Source organism: Lycorma delicatula, chromosome 11 (genome assembly GCF_047948215.1).
Source record: "Lycorma delicatula isolate Av1 chromosome 11, ASM4794821v1, whole genome shotgun sequence".
In the NCBI taxonomy this organism is placed as follows: domain Eukaryota; kingdom Metazoa; phylum Arthropoda; class Insecta; order Hemiptera; family Fulgoridae; genus Lycorma; species Lycorma delicatula.
Window position 1 is genome coordinate 24,047,294 of NC_134465.1, and position 27,234 is coordinate 24,074,527.

At 31.7% G+C, this 27,234-nt stretch overlaps 1 protein-coding gene across 4 annotated transcripts in view; it reads left to right on the forward strand.

The window, feature by feature from the left end:
- LOC142332634 (uncharacterized) overlaps positions 1 to 27,234 on the forward strand; it is a 323,090-nt gene that overhangs the window by 253,751 nt on the left and 42,105 nt on the right. For 3 of the 4 annotated variants that reach the window (XM_075379240.1, XM_075379242.1, XM_075379244.1), the window contains 3 exons: positions 19,102 to 19,224; positions 23,840 to 23,944; positions 25,752 to 25,868. In XM_075379240.1, coding sequence (XP_075235355.1) covers positions 19,102 to 19,224; positions 23,840 to 23,944; positions 25,752 to 25,868 — 345 coding nt within the window. The remainder of the gene's footprint in view (positions 1 to 19,101; positions 19,225 to 23,839; positions 23,945 to 25,751; positions 25,869 to 27,234) is intronic. The other variant, XM_075379241.1, reaches the window with a different exon arrangement.

A 27,234-nucleotide genomic window follows, 5' to 3' on the forward strand; every position in this document is an offset into this window, starting at 1 on the left:
AATATCAGCAAATAGTTTGAATAGACGTGACTCCTCTATTCAAACATGAGATATAGATTTTTAAATAATAATAACAGAATGGTGGACGGAGGAGAACGAAGGAGAAATTGCCATTTTTCCTAAGGGTATTTTTGTTTAGTTTTACCAGTAAAATCCGATAAAATATAGCTCAACATTTTAGAAACACTCTGTATATTGTCTTAAACATTTAAGTATGACCTTTTTTCATCGGGGAACTGATATCCGGGCGAAATAATTTTTCACTACTCATTACTCGACACAAAGCGTTTTCGGACATCTGTTTGTGTGAAATTTTTCCCTTATTTCAAACTGTAGAATTAGTTTTCAAGTTATTTCCTTTTCATAGTAAACCATTCTGAGCTAAAAAAGCATTTTTTTTGTAGGAAAATTTTCGTTTAATATAATACATAACAGGAATTTATGCATAATGTAACTTGAAATAAATTACATTCTACCATTTTAGAGACAGTTAAAAATTTTTTAACTACATTATTTTTACCTTATTTTGTTTTTATTTTTTTACTTTATTTTTTCCTACTAATAGTGAATATTATAACAACGTAGAACTGAAACTTACTCATCTCTACAATAGTACATGAAAACTGAAACATAGAGTTAAGTAACGCAAGCAAATGATGGAGATAGAAACTATCTTTTTAACGTTTAATGAGCATAGGAATAGACATGTTAAATTGTTTTCAGTACGTAATAATTTTGGAATATATTGAAGAGTTATACAGAGGAAATGAATAAGAAATGGTGTTATAAAGGAAGAAGAGGAAGTCGAAGAGGATGAAAAGGAGAATCAATACTGAAATCTAAATTTAAGAGAGCATTAAAAGATTTGAATGGCAGAAAGGCTCCTGGAGTGGACGGAATACCTGTAGACTTACTGCACAGTGCAGGGGAGGAAGCGATTAATAGATTATACAAACTGGCGTGTAATATTTATGAAAACGGTGTAGTTCCGTCAGACTTCAAAAAGAGTGTTATAGTCATAATACCAAAGAAAGCAGGGGCAGATATACGTGAAGAATACAGAAAAATTAGCTTAACAAGGCATGCATAAAAAAATCTTATCTAGAATTCTGTACAGAAGAATTGAGAGGAGAGTGGAAGAAGTATTAGAAGACCAATTTGGTTTCAGGAAAAGCATAGGTACAAGGGAAGCAATTTTAGGGCTCAGATTAATAGTAGAAGGAAGATTAAAGAAAAACAAACCAACATACTTGGCATTTATAGACCTAGAAAAGGCAATCGATAACGTAAACTGGAATGAAATGATCAGAATTAAAAAAAAATTAGCGTTCAAATACAGAGATGGAAGAACGATTGTAACATTTACAGGAACTAAACAGCAACAGTAATAATTGAAGAACATAAGAAAGAAGCCGTAATAAGAAAGGGAGTCCGTCAAGGATGTTCCCTATCTTCGTTACTTTTTAATCTTTGCATAGAACTAGCAGTTAATGATGTTAAAGAACAATTTAGATCCGTAGTAACAGTACAAGGTAAAAAGATAAGGATGCTACGATTTGCTGATGATATAGTAATTCTAGCCGAGAGTAAAAAGGATGTAGAAGGAACAATGAACGGCATGGATGAAGTCCTACGCAAAAACTACCTCATGAAAATAAATAAGAACAAAACGAAAGTAATGAAATTTAGCAGAAATAAAGAAGATGGATCACTGAATGTAAAAATAGGAAGAGAAAACTTTACGGAGGTAGAATAATTTTGTTACTTGGGAAGTAGAATTACTAAAGATGGACGAAGAAGAGGCGATATAAAATACCGAATATCAGAGAAGAAACGAGCCTTCAGTCAGAAATATAATTTGTTTACATTAAAAATTAATTTAAACGTCAGGAAAAGATTTTTGAAAGTATATGTTTGGTGCGTAGCTTTATATGGAAGTAAAACTTGGACGATCGGAGTACCTGAGAAGAAAAGTTTAGAAGCTTTTCAAATGTGGTGCTATAGGAGAATGTTAAAAATCAAATAGGTGGATAACGTTACAAATGAAGAGATGTTGTGGCAAATCGATGCAGAAAGAAGCATTTGGAAAAATATAGCTAAAAGAAGAGAAAAACTTATAGGCCACATATTGAGGCATCCTGAAATAGTCGCTTTTATATTGGAGGTACAGGAAACAACTGTGCAGGCAGGCAACGTTTGGAATATATAAAACAAATTGTTAGAGATGAAGGATGTAGGGGGTATAACGAAATGAAACGACTAATACTAGATAGCGAATCTTGGGGAGCTGCATGAAACCAGTCAAATGACTAAAGATAAAAAAAAAAAAATAATAATTTTCGATTTCGTAATGAGCAGAGTAAGATGAATAAATATTTTTGAATGTGCATTGATCTACCAAAAAATTAAAGCAGCAATTGGATATTATCAACAAAATTGTCATCCCACTAAAACTGGATATAGATGGAGTGGACACACTAAAACTGCCATTTAAATTCATTGATAGTAACAAAATTATTACGTGCTAAACGAATTAAATTTCAAGATAATGAACCAGATTTTCATTTTAAAAAGTAAGTTGTGAAATTGTTTTATCGTTTTTTGCAACGTAGGCTCATTTTAATGAGTCTTTTTTATAATGGTTTTAAGGTTCTAAAAGTTATCATTCTACCAGAGGTGGATGCTAGATCAAATCAGTTTTCTCTGCAGACTGATGACTGCTATGAAAAGAGACCTACCCTGTACATGTTAATATGATGTAACCTCTGTTAACAAAACATGAGTCAAATATTAAAAAAAATTATAATTTTTAATTAATAAATAACTTTAATTAATGAATTTTTTATAAAATATTTGTGTATTCTTCAGGGAAAAAAATCGATTGGATGACAAAGCGGCAAAACATATTTACCGGAGATCGTCTATCGAACCCTCTAAACCTAATAAATATATTACTGACATCAGCTTGGTCTCTGTCAGGATGCCACCGCTGGAAATGCCTCGGCAGAAATTTCCATCAATATTTTAACACATTCGTATGGCTTCTTCCAACAACCATGACCACCTATCATAACTTAAAACCCTCAACTATTTAACCGTTTCTTGAAAGAGCGACCCCACGCCATCCTCTAATACTGAAGGTTTTATACTATCTGTTTTTCCATTTCTAACTTTAATCAGTCTACGCACTAAGATCCATTACTTGTCTGAGTATTTCAAACACCAAAAATACTATTCCCGTACCAACAGAACAAATATTGATAGCAACAACTACAATTTTGTCTTGCAATTCAATTAACTCAAAGTCCAATTGATTTACTCAGGAATCAAGAAAGTATTCAACAATTTTAATAAGCTTCTAATAAAAATATACGTATCTGCTCTGTCCGCTTTCAGAATAGAGGTCAAGGTCTACACCCTCCTACAACGCAGGTTAATCACAAACTTCTCAACACATCCATTTTCATTCAGTAATAAACTTTAAACAGTAAATATTGAAATTAATGGTCCAAACACAGATAATAATAATAATAACAATGCCTAACCATTAATAATCTACAACAGTACTACGAATAGTTTTCCTCGAAAAATATTAATTAAAATCACGTATCATAAGGTCATCTTCCAATTGAAAAAGAGGTTTAATTAAGTGAAATTTACGATAGTCCGGAGTTATCTTCTTCTGATTACCATTTCTTTGGAAAATTGAAAGATTTTTGAGTGGTAGATAATTCGCGGATGGTGGTGAATTTAAAAATGCTGTTAATCAATGGCGAAATGGAATGGCGGGAGAAGAATACCAGGGTATATTTAAGTTGGTTTATCGTTATGATAAATATCTTAATTCATGTGGCGATTTTATAGAGAAGTAGTACAAGGTATGGGTTTGAAGAGAAATTAAAAAAATATTTATAAAGTTTTCAGAAAAAATATTTTTACAGTTAAACGTTCATTACTTTAGATGTAACCTCTCGTACATTTATATTTTTTAATAAACAAAGCTGTTTCATACAAAAGTAACAGTACAGAAAATGAAGAAAACAGTTCAGTTTGAAGAAAGAACAGGTTTTTTTGGGTGATAAGGTTAAAAAAAAAACAACTGTTTAACGGATGAAAGAAAATCTTTCACCACTCCCTAACGAAGTGTTTCAGAACTGTGTTTATATGAACTTTCTTCTTTATTTTCACTAGTAGGACACGTTCTGAACATGTTGAATATGTTACATTCTTCGTGAGTCAACCTGTATATCATTTTCAAAGAAATCTTATTTGTGTGTGTGTTTGTTTGTGTGTGTGTGTGTATATATATATATATATATATATATATATATATATATATATATATATATATGTGTGTGTGTGTGTGTGTGTGTGTGTGTGTGTGTGTGTGTGTGTGTGTGTGTGTGTGTGTGTGTGTGTAATTATTTAACTTGAAAAACGTATTCTACGTTTGAAATAAATGACATTATTCTAGAAAAAGAAACTTACGAGATTGTTTTAATTTCAATATTAATTTATTACAGGAATACAATTAAAGGAATTTTTTTTTATTATTTAGCATTAGTAATGGTTTATTTGCACGAAATAACATTTGTTTTCTAGAAAACAAGTAATGAATAAATATTAATATTAGTATTTTTTTTAAAGAAAATATTTACTTTTAATTTAAGCATAATGCATTCAGTAGGATACAGAAAATAACAAATAATATATTTCATGTATCTTGCGCAAAGTCATACATAATAATTAACATAAAACTAATGGAAATTTTTTAATTATTAGACACGAAACTAAAGTAAATATTGAAAGAATATTAAATAAAATGTTTTTGTGAAAAACAACTCCCTCTAACGATTTACGTGCTCTGTATTAAATATTGTAATAATACATTCCCAGACGACACTATATATTTGAAAATTTTTTAATACTTGCTTATAGTCAATCGTTCCTTACGTCGTATTAATCGTTAATATTTGTTTTTCGGCTGATTTAATTCAAACTGATTATGATTTTTCAGTTGAATATAATTTTAACGATTTCAGTATTAATGTAAGTATTATTCTATGACTTAAAATTTTCTTATAGTTTTACTGTATTTCAAACCACTTACTACATTGGGATAATCCTATAAAATTGTCTAATGTTAGCTGGAACCTGCATTCAAAACTAGATCTATATTATATAAATAATTACTTTCCTTCTGTTTTCTTATCTTTACACCATTTGTAATAATTCTATTGGTATAACTGTCGGATTAAAATATGTTTATTATAGTTTGCATGATTTCCTTAGTTAATTTAAATCCTTATTCTACAAAAAGTAAAGAAAATGAAATATTTAAACAAAATTATTATAATTTAATATTTTAATTAGTGTAATAATTTTTTCCTGTAATGTTAATTTTACAAGAATTATTAATATTATTTTTTCCAGGATTGACTTTAATAAAAAAACAGGCAATGTACTGCGTGAATTTCCCGGTTATTATTAATAAAAATTAAAAGAGGTTAAACCTAAAAAAAAAAAAAAAAAAATATATTTTCTAGAAAGCGTGGATATTTTTTTAAAGAAAAACTTTTCTTAAAATATTTAAAAATAGATTAAGGTTAGCATAATGCTTAAGTAAAATTTTCTTTAAATCTATCACCACCTTCAATAAAGAGTAAAATAAGAAAAAAATTCTCCGTTTTAGATCCGGGGTCTATAATTTAAAAAGTAATTGTATACATTTTTTTGCAGCTTCAGATATGAAGTAGAAACTTTCAAAAACTTTTTGAAAATTATTTAAACAAAAAGCATACATTTTAATATCAGGAGTTGAGAATAGATCTTTTGAAAATGCTTATTTGATTATTTATGTAAGCATTATTTTCAAAATTAGTTCAAGATAGGTTTGCAGAAAATCTAAATTGGGGGTTTTCACAATATCCCCCAACTCCGAAACAAATTTTGAAAAAAATTATAATAACAATCCCTTTCGGCACGCCGGAAGGCGGAAGTAGATTTCACCGATACTAAGTAGAGGATAACAAAGATTTCCACCTTAATGTTATGAAAAACAAATTTATTCAATACGCCAATGGTTGCGTATGAAGAAAACGTTACACATGTTTAGAATACGACAAGCCCCGTCTTCTTCTCATTATAGAAATAATTTGATCATCCCTTGACGTAAGGGTTGGTCATATCCAAAATTATTTCAGACAAAATTTTTGGTAATGTTTAGATGACAAACAACTACTTTAAACCGATTCGATACAATTGTCTATTAAGTGAGGTATGCTTGTTTTTGTCTTCGAAACCCCATTTTTTCCACCCCCTGGGCCAATGGTTGGTGATATCAAAAACCTTCACTTTGATAAATTTTAGGCCCTTATCAAAAAAATAGTAGGAAATTTAAACGAATTCGATATTTTACTTAATAGGAAAGTTATAGCGATAATTGTTTTCGAAAAAACTCTTCTATTTCAACCCGATTAACGAACTCGACCGAGATTTTGGGTCGTTCTATTTGTGTATAAATTTGAAAGTGATTTTCAGAAAAGTACGGCAGTTGTGTCCACAATAAAGTGAATATATATATATATATAATATATGTATAAGTAAACTTTGAACTGGCGGCGGCTTTGGGGTCTGGGGGATATGAAACGCGAAGGTATTTCGAAATTTTTCGGATGTCGAATCATGGAACCTATTACAATAGGTAGCTTTCTTATGAAATCAATCTAATATAAATAAAAATATAATCAGTGTAACAATATTTAATATGCAGAAATATTTCAAAAAAAATTGAAGAAAACTGGTTAGATGAGTCCTGAGATATCAGGCTAAATTTACTGTGACACATTTGTATATATACGGAGGGGTTCCGGGACGTATTAGACAAACTTCAGGAACTGATTTAAGACACCAAAATGAGCAAAAATATTTCATATCGACATAAGTTCTATTTTGCTTTGTTTTCCTTCTGGACGCCATTTTATGATTTTCAACAAAACATAAATTTCTCAGGAACGGGTAAACCTCATTTAATTAAATTCGGCAAATTCAAGAGAAATGCTTTGTTCTACAAAATAAAAATTTTGAATACGTCAAAAAACATGGCGGCCGTATTCATTTTTTAATATTCATTATCTTTGTAGTTATTTGTTTCATCAAATTCTTACCTAGTAAAAAATTTATTAAACATTTTATTTTGATCAAAATGACAACTCATTTATAATAATCCGTTGAATAATAATCGAGATATTGCACACAATTAACCCGCCAGTACGCTTGCGCAAAGTAATGTAAGCTCATAATTTGTTGCCTGTTTTTACTTCCTCCACTAAATAAAAATTATTAATAATAAATAATAATAGCAAATTACTAAAAATTATTAGATTACTACCTGTTCCGAAGAAATAATTTTTTTTGTTGAAAATCACAAAATGGCGATCAGAAGAAAAACAGCAAAATAGGACTTATGTCGATATTTCGCATTTTGGTCTCCTGAATCAGTTCTTGACATTCGGTTAATACATCCCGGAACACTCTGTATATGATTTTCTTAACCACATCAAATGGGGTTTTTCCCTAAAACATAAATAAGTTATTCGAATAATCGGAGGTCCCATTGACACGATCATCATACGTTTTTCACTTTAGTATATTTATTCTAGTTATATTCGTCGGAAAATAAAATTAATTAACTTTACAATTATTATTAATCGTATTATTACTATTTAATATTTGCAGATGCAAATAATATTTTATATTCACTGGAAGTTTTTTTTTACTCTTAAGCTTAAAAAAAATAAAATTTATATTTTAATAATTTTTGTGAAATATAAAAATAAAGTAAATATCATGTAAATTAAAAAAAAAAACAAATTTTATCTTTAAACTTTCAAACGTATTAAATTTTTTATTTCGTTATTTCTTCGATTAAAAAAGAAAATAAATATTTGTAACCTTTTAATTTAATAACAAATTGTTTTGTATATTAGGTTGACATATTCCGTCTTTGGTTTTAACAATTTAACTACTTTAGTCATTTGTTACTATCAACAAACCTATTACCTTCTACATAGTGCATTGGTTTGCTTGGAATTTCTCCCATCACCACCCTATTCGGTCTCCCTAAAGCATAAGACCGAATGTCTGTGCCACAAACGGCTACTGAGCCTCGAACAATTCCTGTAAGCGACCAGTATCCTAGAGCTTACTTAACAGCGTATTCGGATTAGGCGCTATGCCACACGCCACCGGCTTACGTGTCCCAACCGCTGATTTGTTATATATTTGCTAAAATGGGTAGGCGTACCCTGTCAACTACTAAAAATATATATTACATCTATAATAAAATTTATTTAGTCTAGACAGCAATTCGCTGCCACCCGTTGGTCTTTGAATGCCAGCAAGTAACTGCCCACCATTTATATTGCTTGGAGCCATAATAATTGGCTTGTAGTCAGCCGTACTCAGGGTTAGCTTCCCACAGAAATGGGATAAGAGGCTTTCCTAGGAACTACCACACGGTCTGACAATGCCGCTCTCGCCACATAGTGCATGTTAATTATTGTATTACTTTTATTTCTTTATCAGCTACACATTTTCTTCTAAAAAACTGACTAATCTTTGGTACCAGTTCGCCTGCACGTTTTTTTTCAAAATTCTGTCAAATATTTATGATCGTAAATTTTTTTTTATTTTAAACTTTGTTGATAAATCAAACTTCCCGTATGAAAAGATTTTTATTTTTTCCCCTGGGCTGAAATATGTCTAATAATTCCAACAGTTTACAAAATATTGAATTAATTAATGTGAGAATAAAATAACTATCAACCGTTATTTTATTAAGGTGGAAAATTGGAGTAACTGGTTGAGTGGTAAACAGAGTTAGGATATCTTTAAGGAGATCTCATTCGGAACTAGTCTATTCCATTAATTCACCTTGTGTATGTGTAAACGTTGTGTCAAAGAGAGGTATATTCTAGTAAGAGGATAATAAAAAAAAAGTTATTTAATTATTCATGTTTAAATACTTTCTTACAGATTGAATCTTTTCAATTATACTGATGGTTCTAATGTATCTAATGATGACTACTATTCATATAATACGAAACAAACAGCAAATCCTACATCACGAAATTCGAGTAACCAGTGGGGATTAGACACAGACACTGGTTCTGCAAAGTAAGCTTTTTATTTTATCCTTAAACGTGAAGTTATTAATTAGTTTAGTTACTCAAGATTGAACAGTAATTATAATTTATAAATAGTCAATTATATTAATTACTTTAAGCTAATTCTATCCTTAATTGTCTGTATGAGTATCGTCGTGTTGGTTGATATTAACGATATACTTAATTTTCTTATTAAATAATGATAATTCAATTTCAATTTAACATACTGCAGGAGAACAGCACATATTTATTTTATTTCCTGGTTTTAACCACTTGTTATTTTATCACTTAAGGAAAAAAATATTAGATAAAGTCCTATATTTTTGTGCAAAAATTTATGTCCCATAAGGTTTATAATTTAGCGTTAACCATATAATTGTTAGAAAAACTAAATACGTTTTTATATATACTATAACTCTTTGGGCAATCTGTTGTCAAAATGATATAAATGATTACATAACGACAAAATAGAATAAAATATGAAGTAAAACCAAAAATGGTACTTTTGAAAGCAATACGTTAGGTGTTTTTTTTTTTTTTTTTACGTACTAGGATGAACAATCTACACACAGACAACGAGCAACCCGCTCTACTGGGTGTGAGACGTTTCCCGCAGAAAGGGGGGACTCACTAAACCCCTACGACAAATGCCACGATACCCGCCGTAATGGCATTACTCGAGGCATGCTCTTTCGTACTGGTTACAGAGGATGGTTTCAGGAATCCCATACACATCATCAGTAGCAGCAATCCCAGGGCCCCGATCTACCACCATGTGCTGGCTGTCCCAATCTCGGCATCCTCGTGCGTTCCTGCAAAACTGCAACTGTCGGAATCTCCATAACATCTCCGTGGCTCTATTTCTTCCCTATTTCCTTCATCCGTGGCAGTCTGTGGCACAAACGTGGGCACCACTAATAGAGTGACAGTGCTGGGAGCCTCCCTGAATCCATTGTCGCTGAGTAAATGAACACACCGCGGCAGACGACGTCAACCACATTCCTTGGCGACAGAATTTTCTGACATCTAACTGAGAGAAGGGCTCCAGAAGTCCCCACATATGACCGTTACAATTGACACAAGGGACACAATTGACACAACAACTATCGCCATGTGTAGGCTGTCCTTTTCCCGTCCTATTCCATATTCCCTTTCGTTCTTCCATGGGCTTTAGCTTCAGAAACGTGCGAAACATTTTCCACATCGTCACCACTGGTTTCAGTCATGCAGCTTAGCCTGCATGACTTCCTGCGGGGGTCTCGAAAGACACTCATACCGTACTAAACGCCATCCACCGCGGACACTCTAAAACGTGTGTTCAATTGTATCCACCTGAGTGCAGTAGATGCGTTCCGTGGAAGGTCTCTTCTGAATGGCACAGAGGAAATTCCCAAACGATCAATGTCCCGTAGTCGTCCAGTCATCTACCTCTCCATGTCTCCTCTCCAAAAATAATTAATTCCACTGGAGGCCCAGAAAAGAAAATACTAAAAACGTTCTACAGTATTTATGTCGAAAAGATAACGTCATCCTGTCGGACAAGATTCTTTGATAAAACAAAATTGTGAAGTTGCTTACGCAAAGATCCTCACAGCACTCTCAATATCTCAAGGAGTGTTACGCTTTATCGAGATATTCTCAATTGTTACGAGCAGGAAATTGGGGAGTTGTCACTGCAGTGAGTAATAGAGTGTCGAAAGTTGAACATGAGAAGCAATGGTGAAGACCTTCACTTTTAATGTTCTCATGTCCTCACTTTTAATAGACCGACGCTACCGGAAAAATGCACGCTGGTATTGACCGTCTGGATGTGCGAACGTTTGTGCCGCAACCCATACGATACATCATTGCCAGCAATTTCGCTACAGCGCGGTACGATGTGAGCGACCGCAAATACGTTTTTCATGAGTATGAAGGGGAACTAAATAAGAATCCTCCTGTCTCCATCAATTGCGAAGGACAACGTCATGCCAATCAATAAATTGATTGTCCTGTTTGCAAAGAGAAGTAACTCTTCAGGAAGTTACAATTATCAGGACGGTCAACTATTTTTACACTAATAAAAAGTAAGCATCTGTAAATCTGGAGTAACAACAGTATACGGTCAGGCAGCTGTTGCTCCTTCTTCCGCATGTATTGTTGCTGATCAACTTTTTACTAACCTTGTTCCAACGTTAGCCTCAACAATAAATAGATAATCGACAAAAGAACCCTTCTCTCAAAAGGAAGCAATGCGACCGCCTACGTTACAGTTACCAGGAAATATATTCAGTAAAATGAATTCATATCAGAACAAAACAATAAGAAAGAAAAACATCAGGTTAAGGTCCAGCTACGTAGTCTGACAGATGAAATTGTTAAGAAGGTTTCGGATCCCGCTACAAAAGGTTTGAAGCGATGTTCTTCTAAGGTAGTCTCACAACCAAACCCACAGAAACCACGTAAAATCACGCAAGAAGGATCTGTTTCCCCTTTCCTAGGCGGCAGCTGGTGCAGCCCCTCCAATGAATATGGCTGCTGTTTCCGCCTCTGAATCGGCGCCTATATAAAGCGGTGAGCCATGCCCATTCTCGTTAGCCGCTTCCTCATTAATGGCAATGGTCATATATTTTCAAAACTCAAACGTTTATTGTTGTTCATCTTACTTAAAAATGATTAAATGAGTATTGTACAATGGCAAATATTAAAAAAATTTATAATAAAATAAAATTAAGTAATACGTTAAAATTATTGAATAAAACATTTGCCGGCTATTCAAAATTATTTAAAAGTAAAAATACGGCGATTCATTACCAAGACCACTTCCCATAATATAAATCGCTAGCATTTCCAGTTGCAACATTTCCTATTCATATAAAACTTCAAAAATCGGAAAGAGTTTTGTACTAATTATGAGTAGGCTGTTGATCTCAGAGCTATCGCAATTCACAAATATGGAAGTATTAATGAATAATAAATCTGGATAAGTATTTAATGAATAAAACATGTTACTGATTACAATAGGTGTTAATTTTTTTAATACGAAAAAAGGTCTAAATCATGTAGGGTTTCGTTTTAGAGCAATAGCAGTTAAATATCAAACACAAAAGTGAACGATAATTTACGTCATTTTATGATCTACTTGTTCCAAATTATTAAATATATGGTATTATTGTAATTACCAAAATTTTTTATTATTTAATAAATCAAATAAGTTAAAACTATATTTAATAAACCGTTTTCTGGCTATCGTCTGATTTTTAAAAAGGGGTTGATACCACAGAACACCTTTCGGTATTTTCTGATTAAACGGAGGCCGACTATTTTCAAAAGGAAGAATGTTTTTAAAAAACTCAAACATGTATACAAAATATAGGCCTTTATTTATATCACAAAAAAATTTTCTAAATTTTCCAAACTACTTTTGGGCTTGAACAGAGTCCAAAACTTGACCATGTCGCCGAGGAGCTCGTTGAATACGTTACCACGGGTCGCCGATTGCCACATTTATTCAGATACGAATTTAAATAGTGGTGTGCTGTGCCCTATGTTTTTTGTTCCACCATTTTACCGACCCCCACATTCGTTGAATTTGACGGGTACTTAGTAAACGAACCTCAATCTAACAGTCGCAGCGCGTTGTGTAAGGATGGTCTCCGTTTAATCAGGAAATACCTACCTTTCTCATAATATGTGTTAAAAATATTTATAAATAACGGTTGAAAATTAAAAACAAAATGGAGGTTGTAAATGTCTATTCAAATTAATGAATACTTTTTAAAAAGTTAATTTACTTTCAAAATTACAACCGTAATTTGAATCTGATTGAAAATATCTGGTATTTAGTTTGACAAAACTTGTTTTTTGTTTTTTTCTGCACCTAATATATTTACAATCGGCTCCTTAATTGACACCATAAGGAAATCGTTTGATAACATTCAAATGATAAGGGGTTTTTAAGGAACTCCCATAATAAGAAAACGGATATATCTGCCAACACACTTCATAGTTCATAAAAATATCAAACAACAAATAAAATTAAATAAAATAATAAATAGTTGATAAAAAAATAATCAAATAATCAAGCGATAGGTAGTCGAACAATATTTTTACACGGACTTGAATACTAGATCGTGGATACCGGTGTTCTTTGGTGTTTGGGTTTCAATTAACCACACGTCTCAGGTATGGTCGGACTGCGAATGTACAATACTACACTTCATTCACACTCATACATATCATCCTCATTCATCCTCTGAAGTATTATCTAAACGGTAGTTACCGGAGGCTAAACAGGAAAAAGAAAGAAAAGCTAGTCGAACAAATAACAAAACAACTTGTAACTATTAACAAAAAAATAATAAAATATATAAGTAAACAAAAATAACATCACTAGATTTCTCGATAGTAACTGCAAACTGTCATTCGATAGCCAAGACGTTTAAACCTTCGAACCACCCCACTGTTATCAGTGGGGTGGTTGGAAGTTATCGTTGTTATCAGTTGGGGGACTATCTGAAGTCCCAGATAGTCATGAATCTCATCATTACGTGTGAACCACGGCGCCTTTTCCAATTGTTTTCGTTAACTTGTTTTGGAAGCGTTGTATTATATCTTATTACTATTACTTGCTATCTCCCACAACTCCACACTGTAAGTCCAGATTGGCCATAGAATAACTTTGTAAATCGAAACTCTATTGGACAAAGTGAGAGGTGAGTTTCTACTCAGCAGCCAATTCAGATCCCTATACTTCACATTCTGTTCTTTTCTTTTCATCTTCACGTGACACTTCAAAGTCAAACGCCGATCTAGGTGCAGCCCAAGGTTTGTGGGATTAAGACACCATCCATGTTCATGTTGGGACAGTCAGTCCTTCTCATGATGAATATGATGTGCTTCGATTTATCCTGATTAACTTTAATCCTCAATTTTTCTTTTGAGGCTATGCTATTTGTAACTTCCACGAGACTAGTTCAGGGTCTTCGTTAACGATAAAGATTCCAGTTTCATCGGCAAATATGGAGAAAATACAACTCTCCAGTGTTGGAAGGTCCGTAGTGAATATTGAAAACAGCACAGGACCTAGTACAGAATCCTGATAGACATCCGATTTAACGAAGAATCTCGATAAATCATCGTTACATATTATCTGAAAGATACGTCCCTCGAGATAATTTCGTAAGGCAAGTTAGTCCAGGCAAGGCGTGAGTTGAGGAAGTTTTAATTTATAGAGCAAGCTAGGCAACCTTTCTTTTCAAAGGCCTGTTGGATATCTATAAATGCCAACGAGTTGAATTTTCTTTCCTCCCGACATCCACTCTCTAGAAATAGGACAGGTGAGTCATCAAAATAGGATTTTTTTTGGTGAAGATGAACCCAAAATACGGTTTTGAAAAGTTTTTCATTATAGAGAAAAACCAGAACAAAAAAGCTAATAACAAATAGATAATTAAAAATATCATCATCGACATATCGTTCAACATCGTTTGACCAAAATATTTTTGTAGTGTTTTGAAGGCCTATTGATGTAGAAAATATCACTGCAAAAATTTTCTCACTCTTATTCTGAAGCAAGATGAAGCTAAATAAAGAAAAATTATCAAATATTTTTTTAATGCGTGAGTTACTGAAATTGGTTTTAATAATTTATAATTTTATGATCATAATAAAAAAAAGGTCAACTTTTGTAAAAACCTTATTAATTTGGTCAAACCTTCCAACAGCTTTTTCTAGTTATTGTAAAATTTAATACATCCTTTCCCACCAAAAAAAGCATTTTCCTACCAAGCATGAAGGAAATCGGTCAACGGCATCCAGAGTTATAAGAGGAAATACATCCAAATACGTACATAGCACAAAAGACAAAAATAAAGTAGTTTTTTTTGCGGGGGGGGGGGGAAATTGGGAGCATTTTAAGTAGGGTTTTTCGCAAATTATGTATAACTTATTTAAATTTATGTATTTTATTAATTTTTTAACGGCTACTTAGGTCACAATATATAAATGAGACCAATTTTAAAAATATTTTTCTTTACCGATCTATATACTTTTCCGATGTTGCTGTAATAACATATTTACCTACAGCCAAGAGAAAGGTGCTTGACTTCTTATCGTATAAGGAAGCTATGTGATGTTCACGTCACATTTTTATATTAACTATATTTTAAGAAATGAGTGTTTATTTATTTATTTTTTTTTACATTTTGATCTTTTTTTTATTCTGAGATTATGATACCTTATTGTAATCATTTAACCAACAAGCTGATGTTCATTTAATCAGTAGATACGCATTCACTAATAATTGAAATGAAAGGTTCAATAATTTAGCTCACTGTGTAACGTAACGTTAGTTGGCATTCAAAATGCCAAGTAACCCACAAATTTTATAATTATACGTTTTGAAAACTTTATTTTATATATCTTATGTAGCCATCATAACATATTACATTTACTTAATTATAAGATGTAACATGGAAAATACATACTGAAAATATTTACTTTTTTTTTCAGTGCTCGCGCAAGTAGAGGTGTAAACAATTCTTCTTATAATTATCCTTCTCCAAAACAAGCGAATGATGCGGCAACATTTAGCGATTCACCTTCAGTGAGAGGATTGAAGGGTCTAAGATTTGGGTAAGGACTTAATGTAATTGCTGGTAACTAAAACGTAAATATCTGCAATAATCCAGATACCCCATTTTTTTATATGATCGTCATACTTTCCCATTTAATATACCTGTTCTACATATATTCATAAGGAAAGTAAACATTTTAATTAGAAGAGAGAAAATAAAACAATATATATCAGAAAATGTTTAAAAATAGTGTTTTTTTTTTTGTTTTTTTAAGTATTTATATTCTTTGAACTTTTAGGATCTTTCAAGTAAGTTCTGTATAAAACTTTCACTAAAAGAAAGACATGACTACCAAATTTTCAAAGATACAAAATTATTAGTGGATATAACGTTATTGACCTATATATTGCTGACAAACAATACATATTAAAATGAAGATTGTAGGATAAACTACAGAAATCATTAACACACGATAAATTAAATAAACCAGTTATCAATGTTTTAACAATGTACCTGCTGCCTAATTAGGTTTACTTATTGATAAAAATCAGGATAATCCCGTAGTTTTCCTCAAGAAATGATACGATGTTAGAGACCTGTAAATGATGGGTAAAAAGTAAGGTTCATAGCATTTACTATCAGAGCACCTACATGTAAGCTGAAATATTTATTATTTTCTCAAAAACTTTATTTTAAACAGATAATAGAGAAAATATTAAAATAAAAATATTAATTTTATATCTCATAGTTTAATACTAGTATTTTTTGCCTTTAAAGTAGATAAAAATCTGTTCACAACTGTAAAAAATGTTTTACAATAATTAGTAATTCAATAACAATAAAAAAATAATATTAAATAATATCAGAAGTTATTAGTGAAATAGATATTATGTAGTAGGTACAAGATTATTATATAACACGAGTATTTTATTTTTTGTTATTTTTTTTACATTTATTTGGATCGTTTTTTTTAATTTACGATTGAGGTACCATGTAATCATTTAAATATTTATTTTAACAGTGCTTCATTAAGTCCTCCCGGTAACAATGAGAAACTGAATTTTTATTCTAGTCCGCAATGGGGTGATAAGCGAATATTAAACCAAAAGTGAAACCTTCGACACAAGAGTTAAATCGTAGAAACACTGGATAAGGACTTAATTTTAAATATTTTAACTGAATAATTTTGACGTTTAAACTTACATTTTTCATCACTTGTTACATACTAGAAAGCGTATAACCCCATAATTTATTGATTGGGGTTCAATTAACCACGCGTCTCAGGAATGATTGGCCTGAATCAGTACAAGTCTACACTTCATTTACATATCATCCTCATTTCACTGTGCCTTCAGTGGGTTTCTTTTTATTTAAAAGTTGAACAGATGCAATTTACACATTACGAAAATATAAAAACATACTGGATTGTAATAAGGGTGAATTTTACGTTATAAGAGTGTAATAAGCTCGAAGTAATTGAGAAACAAAGGTACAGAAAAATAAATGCGTATATGCAATATACGCATGTAAACAATTCCATGTACACAAATTTCTAAATTAACTAAGAATGTAAAATAAATGAATAACTTTAAACCTTGAATTCATTAACAACATGAAATACATAAATAATACTTTAATTAAGAGTACATTTAGTTTTGTATACTTAATCAATAACAACTAGGTAGACATTTGCATCAGTAAAATAAAAATAAAATTTGTTGCGCTTTTGATGGCCTCAATCTGACATCATCACATATAACGTAACATGATTCCCTAAAATTAACCGAAACTGCGGAAGCGCGCGCACATCGGTTTCACTAAATATGACAACAGAGTTGATGACTGCGAAAGCCTCAGTTAATGAACCGGTTGTAAAACAAAAATCAGCGCTACACTCATACCAATCAAAACTATTTTTTAAGCAAAATAGAACTTCAGACCGCCACCCCATAATTCCAATATATTAAGTCACCTAACAAGTGGAACGAACACTCATTCCGGTCAACGGAGAAGCCTGGCAAAAAACCCAGTCCAATCATGGAGTCTCGCACGGCATTACAAAGTTACATTCCGGGACCGCCACCAGCAGGACTAAGCCACCCCACCAGTCGCACGGGCAACCATACCGGCAGCGCGGAACCCCCGCTAGTGGGGGCGGTAAATCGAATAAAACGTTTTTCCAATATAACCTTTGCAATTTGCAAATGCGCCTACCTCCAACCAGTCCAATGCCAATGCCGGAACTCTAGCCTCCCGGTATTCCAGGAACATAAAGTACATCCATAATTAACGCTCAACCAGTATAGCAGCTCGACGCATTCTCAGTGCCACTGTCCCTTAAAAGTACATCACGGTCGACACCTAGCGTCTTTCTTAAACCCCCAACCGTTCCACTAGAGTAAATTCCTATTCCACAGGTGGGGACACACTATTAGAACCACGCTCATTCGTAATTACAAACATCTAGAAAGTGTGAGGGAATTTTTCACCAAAATTTCCCTGTATGAAAAAACTGAGGAAAAAATAAATAAAACTTTTTGTATGCCAATAACAAGAGAATTGTTGGACTTGATTTCTGCTACAAGCCCAATATAAATATAAATCAGCATTATATCCGATATAATGCACCATAGTTATCATATGTTATACTTACAAAAATTAAATAAACACACGGAAAATAAATAAATTAACGACAAACAATATACAAACAACTATAAAAACGATAAAATAAAATAACTTAAAAACAGTCAAAAACAATAAATTGATAATACATATCAAGATTAGCTTTTATGGAACCTACCCAAAACGGTACAATCCAACAAATACAAAAAAACTGCCAAAAAAAAAAATTAAAAAAAACACAAATAGCACAAATCACTAATAAAACTCCTAAAAAAGTTAATAAACGACAAAAGTCGGTAAATGAAAAGCACAATCGTACGACATTTTTCACTCTTTCAGATCCCGACACGTACCGCATTCGATTTGTATTTGGAATTTATAAAATTCAGCTAAATTTTTGTTTTATCTTAGTAACTTAATTTAAGTAACGAAAACAATCATCTAGCATGTAAAGTAATTTCTCTTTGATAGTCTTTTAATAATGGCCTTAGTACAAACATGTGACTACCAATTATATTATTATGAAAAAAGACAGAGATAAGCATTAGTGGACTGCAATTTAGGTTCTTAATATTAATAAATATATACTAGTTATTGTCAACCATGTATTTCATTGGTACAAAACGTCCTGATCTGAATTAAATAAAACACGTGGCATTGAATTCTTAAAACACGATTTTAATTGGAATTTAATTGGTATGGAAAATGAAATATCATTCTTACAATTTAATACACGATTTTTGCTTGTTTTTCAGAAATTCGTTGTCTACTACAAGTAACAGTAATTTGGATCAAGGATATAATAGTAAAGCATCCTTAACAGGATCAGACGAAGGAGCGAAATACACTTCACAGTATGAAAATCCACAAACAAAACCGTAAGCATATTTCCTTTTATTGTTTTATCTTAAGTATGAAATGGTATAATTAGAAGAAAAAAAATTATTTGCAAAGCCGACCCTTTAATTATTTGTTTATATTTATTAATTATCATATCTTCAAATTCTGAAAATTTTGGGTCCTTTTTTAAAAAAATATTTTTTTAGACGGAATCCTTTTCTATTTCCTGTAAGCGTACAACAATAGACCGCCATCCATTCCAACAATTTTTCAACTAGAAGAAAACTTGTGTAATAATTGCCTACATAATATCACCTCCCTTCCTGGAACAAACTGTATGTAATCTCTATTGATATTTTGAGATCATGGACATTATTTTGTTTAACATTTATATTGTTCTATATAAACAATTATATTATACTTATATCCAGATGGCAGACACAGTTTGAAAATTTTATCCCACACTTACGACTTTTTGGTAATATATTGGGGAAAAATAAACCGTGCTCTACAAGGAACCGTAAAATCATCAATTATTAATTCATACATTGGCTGTGTAACTGTTCGGAAATTAAATAGTAATATATAGAATAACGTTGCTAACTAAAACATCCTACTAACACCATACTCATTTTTATTGTTGGCATTACTCTAGTGTTTTAAAATAACAAAAAAATATTTGTCTGGACGTCATAATTTTTATTGAAAGCATTCACAAATTTAAATTACTTGACCGGTACATTCATTTAACAAATATGTGATCAATGACCATGACGTAAGATTTTCAGGAGATTTTCTCATTTCATTGGCATTAGTATCGGCCATTTATATAATGATTATTAAAGCTAATACATTCCAAAACTGACTAGAGATACGGTTACTTTCATTATCAACAAAATTTAATGTATCGTCACATAAAAACATGGTAAACAGATAAATACAGTCTAATTAGCACCCTCAGTTCTCACGTACTAGTAATCATATTGAAACATGTTGAAAGAATTACATTTAAATAGATGGTATGACCTCCTCTATGAATCATGAGACCTTGCCGTTGGTGAAGGGGCTTGAGTGCTCAGGGATACAGAGTAGCTGGACCGAAGGTGCCACTATAACGGAGAGGTATCTGTTGAGAGCCAGACTAAGGAATGATTCCTGAAAGAGGGCAGCAGCTCTTTCAGTAGTTGTTAAGGGCGTGAGTCAGAATGGCTTAACTGGCCATATCAACATCACTCAGTCCTCTGAGTACTGCGCAGCTGAAAGCAATGGAAAACTACAGCTGCTTTTTTGTCAAGAAAATGTGGCTCTCTGCATTTTCATATAGGAATGATGGAGGCGCCTTCCTTGGTAAAATATTCCGGAGGTAAACCAGTCCAGCGTTCGGATCTCCGGGTGGGGACTACTAAGGAAGGGGTTACCAGATTATTAAAAAATAACATTCTACGAGTCGGAGCGTGGAATGTTAGAAGTTTAAAAAAGGTTGGTAGGCTAGAAAATTTAAAAAGGAAAATGGATAGGAAAATGTGGACGTAGTAGGAATTAGTGAGGTTCGGAGGGAAGAGGAAGGCGACTTTTGGTCAGGTGATTTTAGATTAATTAACTCAGCTTCAAATAATAAGCAGGCAGGAGTAGGTTTTCAAAATGAACAAGAAGATAGGGAAGAAAATAGAGTATTTCAAAACGCATAGCGATAGAATTATTGTAATAAGGATAAAATCAAAATCTAAACCGACAGCGACTGTTAACGTCTATATGCCTACAAGTGCCCATGATGATGATGAGGTAGAGTGTGTATACGAAGAGATTGATGAAGCAATTAAACACGTAGAAGGAGATGAAAATTTAATAATAGTTGGAGATTGGAATGCAAGCATTGGAAAAGGCAAGGAAGAAAATATAGTGGGATTTAGTAATTGCCAACACCCCATTTAAAAATCATAATAGAAGAATATACACTTGGAAAAAGCCAGGCGATACTGCAAGGTAACAGATAGATTATATCATGGTTAAGCAAGGATTTAGAAATCAACTCGTTGACTGCAAAACTTACCATAAATTAAAATCTAATAATGTGTTAAACAGAGATGGTACACCAATATATAATACGAAAGGTGAAGTCGATAGATGGATGGAATATATTGAAGAGTTATACGGAGGAAATGAATTAGAAAATGGTGTTATAGAGGAAGAAGAGGAAGTTGAGGAGGATGAAACGGGAGAAACAATACTGAGATCTGAATTTAAGAGAGCATTAAAAGATTTAAATGGCAGAAATGCTCCTGGAATAGTCGGAATACCTGTAAAATTACTGCGCAGTGCAGGTGAGGAAGCGATTGATAGATTATACAAACTGGTGTGTAATATTTTTGAAAAAGGGGAATTTCCGTCAGACTTCAAAAAAAGTGTTATAGTAATGATACCAAAGAAAGCAGGGGCAGATAAATGTGAAGACTACAGAACAATTAGTTTAACTAGTCGTACATCAAAAATCTTAACTAGAATTCTATACAGAAGAATTGAGAGGAGATTGGAAGAAGTGTTAGGAGAAGACCAATTTGGTTTCAGGAAAAGTATAGGGACAAGGGAAGCCATTTTAGGCCTCAGATTAATAGTAGAAGGATGAATAAAGAAAAACAAACCAACATCGTTGGCGTTTATAAACCTAGAAAAGGCATTCGATAACGTAGACTGGAATAAAATGTTCAGAATTTTAAAAAAATTAGGGTTCAAATACAGAAATAGAAGAACAATTGCTAACATGTACAGGAACCAAACGGCGACAGTAATAAATGAAGAACATAAGAAAGAAGCCGTAATAAGAAAGGGAGTCCGACAAGGATGTTTCCTATCTCCGATACTTTTTAATCTTTACATGGAACTGGCAGTTAATAATGTTAAAGAACAATTTAGATTCGGAGCAACAGTACAAGGTGAAAAGATAAAGATGCTACGATTTGCTGATGATATAGTAATTCTATCCGAGAGTAAAAAGGATTTAGAAGAAACAATGAACGGCATAGATGAAGTCCTACGCAAGAACTATCGTATGAAAATAAACAAGAACAAAACAAAAGTAATGAAATGTAGTAGAAATAACAAAGATGGACCACTGAATGTAAAAAAGGAGGAGAAAAGATTATGGAGGTAGAAGAATTTTGTTATTTGGGAAGTAGAATTACTAAAGATGGACGAAGCAGGAACGATATAAAATGCCGAATAGCACAAGCGAAACGAGCCTTCAGTAAGAAATATAATTTGTTTACATCAAAAATTAATTTAAATGTCAGGAAAAGATTTTTGAAAGTATATGTTTGGAGTGTTGCTTTATATGGAGGTGAAACTTGGACGATCGAGTATCTGAGAAGAAAAGATTAGAAGCTTTTCAAATGTGGTGCTATAGGAGAATGTTAAAAATCAGATGGGTGGATAAAGTGACAAATGAAGAGGTATTGCGGCAAATAGATGAAGAAAGAACCATTTGGAAAAAATATAGTTAAAAGAAGAGACACACTTATAGCCCACATACTAAGGCATCCTGGAATAGTCGCTTTAATATTGGAAGGACAGGTAGAAGGAAAAAATTGTGTAGGCAGGCCACGTTTGGAATATGTAAAACAAATTGTTAGGGATGTAGGATGTAGAGGGTATACTGAAATGAAACGACTAGCACTAGATAGGGAATCTTGGAGAGCTGCATCAAACCAGTCAAATGACTGAAGAGAAGAAAAAAAGTAAGAGACCAATCAGACCTTGTCATTGTAGTTTTTTCCCCTTTCGATTCTCCTTTACGAGAGTTAAGTGAAAAACACGAATCACTTACATGTTTTCCTAATTATCGCAATGCTTTTCTGTGTTGTGAGAAGAATCTTCATCGGCAGATGCTTAGCCAGATTTGCAGGTCATCAGGTTAGCAGTTGAACGAGTGGTCGGAACGTTAACTGTGTAACACATGACTGAATACTTAATGTAATGGGTTCAGAGGAATTTAAATGGTTACGTTTTACTAGAATGAATATTTGTTTCACACATACAATACTATCCGTAGGTAACAAAGAAGCTGTTGATACGACCGGGTTATTTCAATGTAAGGATGTTATATCTTGATGATGATAACAACCTTAAGATTTCCATCATCAGCGCAATTCGACCGACCAAAATAATTTTTCTTTTAATCATTTTTAATCAGTAAAAAGAAAAGAAAAAAATAATCGGAAAACCAATGAAACGAAGGTATAGTTGCAAAATAATAAATAATAACAATTATGGTCAGTAAAGAAAATTAAAATATATGTAAATAAAATAGCTTCATGTTTACTATAATTGTTTGAAAATTTTAATGTAATATATCTCATTTAATACAAACGGCTTACAAGTTGCTGATAGGACTTTTATTGTTGCGTATAAAACTCTATCTGTTATACAAGGTGGCAGCACTATTCCACTGATTATTGTGTACTGCTAATATTATGTCATTATGATGCAGGAATAAAATGTTAAATAGTTATTTTCATTACACCGTATTGCTGCATATTGTAAAATAATAGATTTTCTACATACGTATTAATAGGTTTCCTGAAAATTTTTTCTCGTTTAACTTAATTATAAATTTATAATAAATTATCTACAAATTAAATGTTTATTTCTATTTTTCAGACAATCCTCGTTTTATTCAAGAGATAGTAGTCGCGTAGATTCCCCTGCAAATCAAGAGAACAATAGATTTCCATTAAATCGAACTGTAGGAATGCAACAAACACGGTAAGAAATATGTCATTTATTTTTGTATATTATGGATTAGTTTTTTTTTTTTTTTTTTTTTTTGATTGCATCTATCTCCATATCGGAATCGGTCATACATTTAAGCATTGGAATAACTCCAGTGGGTGCCATCGCCACAAACTACCTCCTGACAGCCGGGAAAAATATTAATTATTTATTATTCAATGCCTTTGTAATTATTTGTTTGATCAAATTTACTATTTTTAATTAATTTAATTTTATTGCATTCCTAGTGGCTTGTTGTTAATTTATTTGTTTTCCGTGTTTTTATTTAATTTTTGTAAGTATAGAATACGGTTGCTATTGTGCATTATCTTGGATATAATGCTGATTTATATTCATATTACCTCTTTATGCTGGGCTTGTAGCAGATACCAAGTCGAACAATTTTGTTGCTATTGGCATAGACAAAGATTTTATTTATTTTTTCCTCAGCTGTTTCATACAGGGCAATTTTGGTGAATAATTCCCTCACACATTCTAGATGTTTGTAATTACGAATGAGCGTGGTCATTATTTAGGGAATTTATATTCAGTCGATTGATTGTTCCGAATAAAATATCTACTGTTGAATGGAATATTCTCTCTGAATTTATCTAAATATTATTGTGAAACGGTTTTGACAATCTTTTGTTTATGACCATTATATGTTAATTTTTTTTGTAACTGAAACCCTGCAATTTTCCCAGAATATTATGAGATATACATTTCTGACGGATGATTATTTTACTTAATCTCTATGTCTTTTTTAATGAATAAAATTTGAAAAAGGTGTCTAATTTCCATGTAAATATTATTGCAAATAATTTCCACATATATTTATCCTTCTTTAGTTTGCTAGATTTGCTATTATTATATAAATCATCCTTATAAAAGTTTAATAAATATAAATATAAACAGCAAGCATCCTTCCCTCACTCCTCTGCCTAATTCCATCCAGTTTGTGAGATTGTAATTTACTTTCACTGAAAAATTACTAACAAAAGAATTATTTATGACGCTAAAAGTTCTTTGCCTCATATATAATTCTCTGATCAGACACTTCTCCTCCCAATCAACTATTTTTTCATTCAAAATCTCAAATAACTTTTCCCTCAATACTCTGTCAAATACTTCTTCCATCTATAAAACACAAACTCAATCCTCTTCTTCCTCATAAACATCTCACTCAAAATATTCTGTTCAGTCCTACAGCTTTTCTTCTCCCTTTTCCTTTATGAATCCAAACTGTTCTTCTATTCATATAGCATCTATACATAACTCTAGCAACATTTTTGCAGCAAGTGAAAGTAGCTTAAAGTTTTATATTCTTCACATTTTTTGGTTCCATTCTTTTTAGTTATCAGTACCCTTATTTCATAAAATTATTTTCTGGCTATTCTCCAATATTATAAATTGTACTGCACTAATTATTTCATCTACTTCTTCATCTTTTAAACATTTGAAGAGTTCATTTATATGAATTGAGTTCATTTACATTTAAAGGGAAGAGCTTGTATAGTTTCAGATCTCATAATTGGTTTGCTTTTCTTCTCTTACACAATTTCTTCTTCCACCTCAGCTTTCCATGTTTCCTTCTCCCTTCACACTGATCCTCTATATTCTCTTCCCATTTTTTCCTATTAGTAATTACTTAAATTACTAATTTAATTTATTGTTTTATACTTCACATTTTCAAAAAACATTTTTCTACGGATGGTAAGCAGCCATCTTAACAAATTATATTGACTTATTTTAATATCTACCATGAATAGTACATAATCTAAATATTTACTTTTATTTGCAGTGTTCCTAAAAATTCTAGTTATAACAATGATAGTTACTCTTCAACCCATACTGTAGGTGAAAATCCATCACCTACATTCAATATGTTGAAATCAATTTATTTGCCTGCAAATGCTAAGTAAGTACATCATGTGAAAATTCTAACTAAATTCATGTTTAATTTAAAAATTTTTATTATTCATAATTTGTTACATACTAGACAGTATGTGTATTCTGTTGCTTTGGGTTCAATTATACACACGTGTCAGGAATGGTAGGCATGAGTCTCTACAAACTAAATAATATAATTCCCTTGAGTGTGTAACTCAATTTAATTACATATAAATAATGTTCTAGATCAATTCAGAATGTAGAAAAAATAAGTATTTTAAAAACGGCGATTCATTAGAAATAAGAATAAACTTGGTATACTTATAAGCACATTAACCATTATGTACTCTCTCAATAAGTTGGTTGTCCATAATTTACTCCCTTTATTAGAGAAACCTAAATGCGAAATCATTTTTCAACAGTGCAATGCCTCTTATTCAATATGTTTTACTTCTCTGAAAGTTTTTTATGACAAGTATTTTTTTAAATTTTTCCTGAATACTTACTTTGTTATCATTGTTTTTAATCAAATTTATTACCAATAGACTGACTGCTTTGAGATCAATATCCACTCTTGAATAGAATATTATCTTTTCCAATTTCTGAAACTCGGTTGAAAATTTTTGCATCTATGAACATTAATCATAATCTGTTATTAATTACTTAAATTACTAATTTAGTTTATTGTGTATAATTATTCATTTTCAAAACATTATTCTATTCATTGTATGCAACATTCATAACAAATTATATTTACTTATTGTAAGATCTAATTTGTTTTGCACATACTGAAAATACTTACATGTTTTTTTGCAATGTTTCCACAAGTTCTAGTGATAGTTATTATAATTACTCTCCTAGAAGACAGAATGGCGCAGAAACATTAAACAAATCAGTTCAAGCGAAACCTTTGCAACAAAGTTTATCAGGTTTAAAAGTTGGGTAAAAACTTCATGTAAGAAATTTTAACTGAATCATGTAGAAGTTTAATTTTTTTTCTGCGTTTATTACATAGGACAAAAACCTAAAAGAAGTTCAGTTTTAATACATTGGTAACTCCTAGCACTGATCTATTATTATAACTTTAACTTTAATTACACACTGTATTGAAATATGTATAAATTTGTAATTTAACATTAAAGCACGTCATTTAAACCATAAATGATTGAGAAATGAAGGTAAAGAATAATAATAATCAAATTTGCAATATAAAATTCATGTAAATAATTGTCTTGATTAATCCAGAATGTAAAAAAATGCATTCCTTTAAAACTAGAATTCATAACATTATAAATATTCTTACTACATTTATGTGGTAGAATATTCTTTAGGCTATGCTTAATCCTTTTTGACCATCCAAAATTTCTTTCAACATTTGCTTGACATAAAGAGTG